At 36.3% G+C, this 7,882-nt stretch overlaps 1 protein-coding gene across 1 annotated transcript; it reads left to right on the forward strand.

Annotated features, from left to right (window-relative positions):
• Positions 1-4,735: 4,735 nt before the first annotated feature.
• On the forward strand, positions 4,736-7,018 carry LOC100676860 (olfactory receptor 4N4C-like). The gene has a single exon (XM_003423332.3). The coding sequence runs from the start codon at positions 5,069-5,071 to the stop codon at positions 5,993-5,995; it is 927 nt and encodes a 308-aa protein (XP_003423380.2). The 5' UTR covers positions 4,736-5,068; the 3' UTR covers positions 5,996-7,018.
• Positions 7,019-7,882: the final 864 nt, after the last annotated feature.

A 7,882-nucleotide genomic window follows, 5' to 3' on the forward strand; every position in this document is an offset into this window, starting at 1 on the left:
TGGCTCCTGGTATCTTTAATGGGAAAATATAAGGCTTTTCTTAAAATACTAATAGTTTTGGGGATGCTAATTCTTGGTCTTAAGTTTTTGTATCATTTATAAAATGAAAGAGGAGAAGGGAAAGGGAATCACAATCAGAGCAAAAGTGCTAGGCTGAGATTGCACAGAAAATCTTCACTGACCTCATGATTTTTCGGAAGGCCTACCCTGGTCTTGTACACTCAGCTGGGATGGGGGCTTCTTTTCTTACAAATAGTCCCAGCATACCAATACAAGGCTTTGACGACTGGCTAAGTGGAATCCCCACAAATCTGTATCCTACAATCTCAGAGATTTATGCAGTTACTATTTCCTCAGGGATTAACTCCAAAGGAAGGGATCGAGGATCTACTACCACCCTTTTACTTCTTAGAAACGAAAGATCCTCTTAGCAACTAGATTTTTCCTGATTTAGTTTTGGTTTAATCAGACTTGAATACACTGCTTAATGCTATCATTCTCTTCTTTCTGGATTCTCACATCAACTCTGTGAGATGGTAAAAAATCTCATGCTAAGGAAGATTGACTGACATTTCCAAACTCTACTGGTTAAGAAATTACAGGATAAAGCACTTAAGTCCAGATAGCCTGATATACAAACGAGAGCTCTTTCTGTGCCATTCATCACTTTGCATAGAAACCATAGCATTTGAAGGGATTTAGAGGCCATTTAGATGCTCATGATTCTGCATATTTGCAGAGTACCTTTTAGAGCTGTCATCAATATTGGTATTGGTTAAATATTTAAGGATGCTCTTTAACCTCATCCACATTTTTCAGAACACTCCAAAACCAAAAGTAATTCTATATGTTAATGGTTTATAAACTAGATACCACATACTAATAAATGGCACATTCTTATTTTTGGAATTTTTGAAATATAAATTTTCTAGTAGGATAGAATAATGAGAAATTTCTTTTTAGCGTAAAGGTGGATTATATTTTTGTTAATATCAGTTACAAACACAAAACATCTGAGGAAATAGGAAATAATTAAATGATCACGTTTGATGCATTTTAAGGAGGATATTATTAAAGAGAAAAGACTTAATACTGAAAGGTGAGCTACATATTTTAATGCCTAGAGTACCATTAGAGTAAAGAAAGTTAGGAAGCAACTACTCTGTTCATTCCTTGCTTCAAAAGAAAACAATATTGGGTTTTCACAGAATTAATGGGAAGGCAAACATGGGAGTTAATAAAAAAGAAATGAATAGAGAAGACAAGAAGAGTGAAAAAAAGATCTCAAACTTCTGAAAGAAGAAAGAATGTAAGTGAGTTAGAGAAACTGAGGAAAAACCAAAGGGTTATTTTGAGAGAAAAAAAGAGGACATAAAATCGAGAAAATGAAGCCAACTCTAATGTAGAAGTATAGCTTAAGCAAATAAAATATACAAAGATAGAGTTAGAGGGGTGAAAAAGATAATAAAAGAAAAATTAAAGAAGTATGTATGAAGAATTATAAAGAAGGGAAATGGAAAACTAACTCCTGTAGATGGTGGCTGGAGTCCTGGTGCTGCAGTAGTTAAAACATTCGGTTGTGATGGTTGGAAACCACCATGGGAGAAAGCTGTGGCAGTCTGCTTCCATAAGGATTTACATATATCACTTATAAAATGAAAGAGGAGAACGGAAAGGGAATCACAATCAGAGCACAAATGCTAGGCTGAGGATTGCAGGAAAAGTCTTCACTGATTTTGCAGAAGACCTGCCCTGATCTTGTTTCTAAGCTCAGTTGGGATGGGAGCTTCTTTTCTTACAAATGGTCCCAGCATACCAATATAAGGCTTTGATGACTGGAAACACTATGGGGCAGTTCTATTCTGTCCCATAGGGTCTGTATTGGTGGGAATCAACTCTATGGCAGTGGCTTTTTTTTTTTTTTTTTAGATGGTATTCCAGTTTCTATACTTGAACCCTCTAGTCGCAGCCTGGACTCTGAGCAGGCACAGTGCACAGTGCAGCCTTCAGGTGGCTGTGTGTCTGCATTCACCTCCATTACCCTTCTCTGTCCTGCACCTGTACCAGCCTTACCAGCACCAGATGAATCTTTTTAGCAGCTGAAATGGGAAGATAGGGTGAAGGTAGTGGCCAGCATTCAGATTTCTGTTTCAGCTTCCATTGACTGCAGTCCTTCTCTTCATATAGTTAGAACAGAATGCTTGTCACTGCAGAGAATTCTGTGCTTTTATTTTTTTTCAGGAACTTGCCTAATTTTTCCTAGAGTAATGTCCATTACTTGAGCATATATCTTCTGTCTCTTGATATCTGATGAGCATGATGTGAGGATCACAGGTACTACAAAGGTATAGAGACTGAAATGGGGTAAGAGGACACAGTGAGTCAAAGATCATAGATGACAATGAATTCCATCTGCTAAGGAGTCCATAGATTGAAACATACCAGTGATCAGGTAGATGGAAAAGGACCAGGCAACATTTTGTGCTGTTAGAGTTAAGGTGGTCATGAATCAGAGCCAACTCGACGGCAACTAACAACAACAATAACAAGGAGTCAATAGGAGACCAGAAGTGGTAGATAAATAAAACACAAGGCAGAATGAAAAACCCTACAACTTTTAACGCTAGAGATACTTAAAAGTTTCATCTATGTCATGAAGATGTTTTCAATTACTGAGGGTGAAATAGGCAACTGTAAAAAAGCATGCAAGAGGCGCACAACTTAGAGAGAGATTCCTGACTTACTTTTCTAACAGCAGGTTTTATGCAGAGAAGGAATAATAAATGTTGAGGTCAATGAATGTCAAAATGCCAAAAAGAAAAAAGGAAAGGAAAAGCTAATTTGAATGGCATCATAAATAAACTTTTGCACTTCGGTTTTGATTAAGACACAATGTGTGTACTTTGTGTATATGGTGATGACATATATATGCCATGTGATGTAAGTATCTCTTTCATAATTGCCACTTTGACTATGTTAATCAATCAGTTTGGCCTAGATATACAAAAAGCAGACATTTTGATGTTTTGAATAGATGTGCCCTAAAATGACATGGTAAACAGTTCCTTTCAGTTCTTATTTTGGACTTTATTGTTTCTGTCTTCCTTGTTCTGTCTCCCTTTTCAGTTAAAGTCAGTGGACACCTTCTCCTCCCCTCCTTTGCACCCCATAATCCATGATACTGTTTCATAATAGGAGCCCTGGTGGCACACTGGTTAGGAGATAGTTTGCTAACCAAAAGGTCACAATCTGAATCGACCAGCCACCCTTGGGAGCCTTATGGGCAGTTCTACTCTGCCCTATAGGGTCACTATGAGTAGGAATCAAGTAGGCAGAAACAAGTTTGTTTTTGGTTTTATAACAAGTGTGCAGTGTAACTGAAGACGTAAAATATTGTATTTTGCCCTGTTGTTGCTATGTTGTTAGATGCCATCGGGTCAGTTCTGGCTCATAGCGACTCTATGTACGACAGAACGAAACATTGCCCTGTCCTGTACCATCCTCATGATCATTGTTGTGCTTGAGCTCATTGCTGCAGCCACTGTGTCAATTCATTTTATTGAGGGTCTTCCTCTTTTTCACTGACCCACTACTTTACCAACCATGATATCTTTCTCCAGGAACTGATCCTTTCTGAAAACATGTCCAAAGTATGTGAGATGAAGTCTTGTCATCTGTGCTTCTAAGAAGCATTCCTGCTGTACTTCTAAGACAGATTTGTTCATTCTTTTGGCAGTCCATGGTATATCCAATATTCTTTGCCAACACCATAATTCAAAGGCATCAATTCTTCTTTGGTCTTCCTTATGCATTGTCCAGCTTTTGCATGCATATGAGGCAATTGAAATCCCATGGCTTAGGTCAGAGACAGCTTAGTCCTTAAAGAGACATCTTTGCTTTTTAACACTTTAAAGTGGTCTTTTGCAGCAGATTTGCCCAATGCAATGCGCTGTTTAATTTCTTGACTACTGCTTCCATGGGCGTTGATTGTGGATCCAAGTAAAATGAAACCTTTGACAACTTCGATCTTTTTTCTGTTTATCATGATGCTTCTTATTTTGCTCTAGCTTAATTAAAAGTATTCAAGGTTTAAAAATTTTGCATCTCAAACATAAAACATTTGGAGCACACATCATCAAAATATATATATTTACATATTTTATGTTTAGTTATATCATAATTATTTATAAAGTATAAAACTTGCAAAAACAGAACTTTAAAGAATGGGATATGATAACATATGAATATCAATTGAATATATTGATATGAATATATGAATCTCAATTGGTCCCAACTCACTTTGAGCAAAGGAGAATGAATAAACACAGACATACACACACACTATATATATGTGAGTAGAAATTCTACTACTGTTTTCGTACCAAAAAATCATTATGTGCATCCCCCAGGGTGTGTGTTTCCACGTGAAACTACTGTACAGATAAGACTCAGACCTTGATTTGAGATCAGAGTGACAAGTATTCTTTTCATTTAAATCAGCTTGATGGCTTGATATACTATAGAGATAAAAGGAGATATTTAGAGTAAGCCTTTTTTTTTCTTTTTGGATAAACATTCTTAAAATGCAATTTATATATAGAATATGTATATAAATCGTATTATTGTATAGTTCAGTATTGTATTGTATGTATTGTATAGTTCAATAAATTTTCATGAATAGACATGCACAACCGTTACAATTAAGATATCACATTCCAATTAAAACCAGAAGATCTCAATAACTGGGGTTAATCTTTCTCAATGAGGAAAATTTTAATATGCCTCAAGCAAATGAGGAATAAATCCAGGTCAGGGTATACCAGAGTCTCACATGATAGAACAGTTAGATACAAGCACAGGACTGAAGCAGAAGAGTGTGGTTTGGAGACCAGGGTGTTGGCACTAATGAAATCAAGAAGAATGAGAATAAAAGAAATTTCTTAGTCTCTGGGAGAGCAATGGCCTAACATGGATGTGAAATATACTGCTTTTAGCTTGAGAAAAACTATGGTAGGTAAAAGAGGTGGAAATAAACTCTCTGCTTCTCGACGTTCTGTAGGCAAAGGAAATGGAAATAAGAAATAGCACAGTGGTGACAGAATTCATCCTTCTTGGTCTTATCCAGTCTGCAGATATGCAGCCCCTGGTCTTTGTGCTGATCTTAATTTTCTACCTCAACATCCTCCCTGGAAATTTCCTCATCACCCTCACCAACAGATCAGACCCTGCTCTTTCAGCCCCACTCTACTTCTTCCTGGGCAACCTGGTCTTCCTGGATGCATCCTACTCCTTCATTGTGGCTCCCAGGATGCTGGCAAACTTCCTCTCTGAGAAGAAGGTGATTTCCTACAGAAGCTGCATCACTCAGCTCTTGTTTTTGCACTTCCTTGGAGGAGGGGAGGGGTTACTCCTCGTAGTGATGGCATTTGACTGCTACATTGCCATATGTCGTCCTTTACACTATTCAACTATCATGAGCCTTAGAGTTTGCTACACATTATGGTTGAGTTTGTGGTTTGGGGGCTTTGTCTACTCCATTATCCAGGTAGCGCTCATCCTCCACTTGCCCTTCTGTGGCCCAAATCAGCTGGATAACTTCTTCTGTGACGTCCCACAGGTCATCAAGCTGGCCTGCACAGACACCATTGTAGTGGAGCTCCTTATGGTCTTCAGTAGTGGCTTGCTCACTCTCGTGTGTTTCCTAGGCCTTTTAGTCTCCTATGCAGTGGTCTTCTGCCATGTGCATAGGTCTTCTTCTGAAGGAAAGAGCAAGGCTTTGTCCACATGTACAACTCACATAATTATTATATTTCTCATGTTTGGACCTGCCATCTTCATCTACACTCGCCCCTTCAGGGCCTTACCAGATGACAAGGTGGTTTCTTTCTTTCACACAGTGATCTTTCCTTTGATGAATCCTGTGATTTATACCCTTTGCAACCAAGAAGTGAAATCTTCCATGAGGAGGTTATTGACTAGACATGTAGTCTGCTAAGTGGATTTTATAATGAGAGCTCAAGAAAGGGAAATTCCAGCTGGAAATCATTCATTCATTTAGCAATCACTAGTTTTTATAGAACGCTCCCCATCTGTCAGGCTTTTTTATTGTAGGCATCTGACCTGACAAATGGGAAATATTCAATAAAAACTAGAATTTGTTAAGTAAATGAATGATTTCAATTGGAAGGAATCAACTCGATGGCAGTAGGTTTGGTTTATGGTTTATTGTTGGCACTGGGGAGGGAGTTATGCATACTGAGAAAAAAAATTATATATTTAAAGAATATAAAGAAAATCATGCTGATTTGAGTATAATGAGTATGTGACATATTTAAGGATTCAATTTATTGTGACTGTAAAGGTCAAATCATACAAGTTCTTTTAGTCTTATAGAAGGAGTTTGATTATATTCTAACTGCAATAAGAATCTATTTTAAGATTTAAAGCAAAAGAATGACTCAGCTATAATTGATTGTTTTCTCTTCGGCTTAGGGCAACATCCTCAAGACTGGGCAGAAATCAGTATGCTGTAAAACAACATTAAATGCCAAATGCCTGATAGCAGGTATATTTTGAAATAAACTATTACTTTTTTTTTCTATTCAAAATTTAGTAGAAGGATAAGAAAGAAAGCTAATAGGTTTCATGGAAAAATATCATGAAATTATTTCACTTTTTTTTTTTTAAGCTTCGTGATTGTTACTAATGCATTTTCACAAATCCTTCCTAGATGTTAAAGCTTTCCCCAAATTGACATCACTCTGATTGAGATTATGATAATATTGTACACTACAGAAATAGCTCTAATTTTTTAAATATAATAAGGCTTAATGTGAAAAATCAGGTACTTGTAAAATCTTCTGAAGGACAGAAGGTCATTTGTTAAGCTGGGAATCCAGAAATAATTCCCAGAACAACACTGTAGAACTAATCTGCTGAGTGACCTGTAAGTGCAACAATCAGGAGACTGGGAAAACAATGAGCTGCTTCATCAGCTCTTAGCTCAAGGAACACACCAATTAGCCATGATCTGGGATCAGGAGAATGATCCAGAGTGCCCCTTATGTCATTGTTTCTCTCCCTAGTTAATTATTTTCTAAATTCAAGCTTTGCATGCATGCACCTGATAGACAGAATCTGGAACTCTAGATGCAAAGTTCTAGAAAATTTATATATATGTTTAAAGCTTTTTTGAAAAATAAAACAAAACAATGTAAAAAAATTGTAAAAATATATGAGAATTGTTTTAAAATCTGGAACAAGAGAAAAGCAAGGCATAAAGACTAGAAAACCAAGAGAAAAATAAATTTATATTTGAAATATAAAAATAAAAATATGCATAAGCAAATGACAATAGAGTGTTGAAAATCTGCCCACCATACACAGATGTACAGATTATTTTCTGTACAACTGTAAAATTTCTATGGATATTGCATTGCATGTACCTCCTGACCCAAGAATTGTAGGAGGTAGCATTCCCCAGTCAAAATGAAAAAAAAAAAAAAAGATTCAACTTAGAAGGTTGATATAAATAATAAGAGGTTATTCCCCTTAATACATAAAGAATTTCAGTAAATGACTACAAAATAGATATATTGTCAAAGGAATTATGGGCAATAAAAGCCAACAGGCAATTTACAAAAGAAAAAAATGAGAAGTCTTATAAACATAAGAAAAGATTCTTATCCTCAAAAACAAACTACAGGAAAAGACCACTGATTATCACTGGCATTTAGAAGAATGCTGCTCATTTATTATTAATAAGAGAACACTAGACAAAATAAAACTATATTTTTCTGTCAAAGCATGAATGAAGAAAAAAACACCTTATTATATTGAACTCCAGAAAGAGACAAGAGTTTTTGTAGTTTCCATTCCTATC

The sequence above is a fragment of the Loxodonta africana genome, chromosome 10 (assembly GCF_030014295.1).
Source record: "Loxodonta africana isolate mLoxAfr1 chromosome 10, mLoxAfr1.hap2, whole genome shotgun sequence".
NCBI lineage: Eukaryota > Metazoa > Chordata > Mammalia > Proboscidea > Elephantidae > Loxodonta > Loxodonta africana.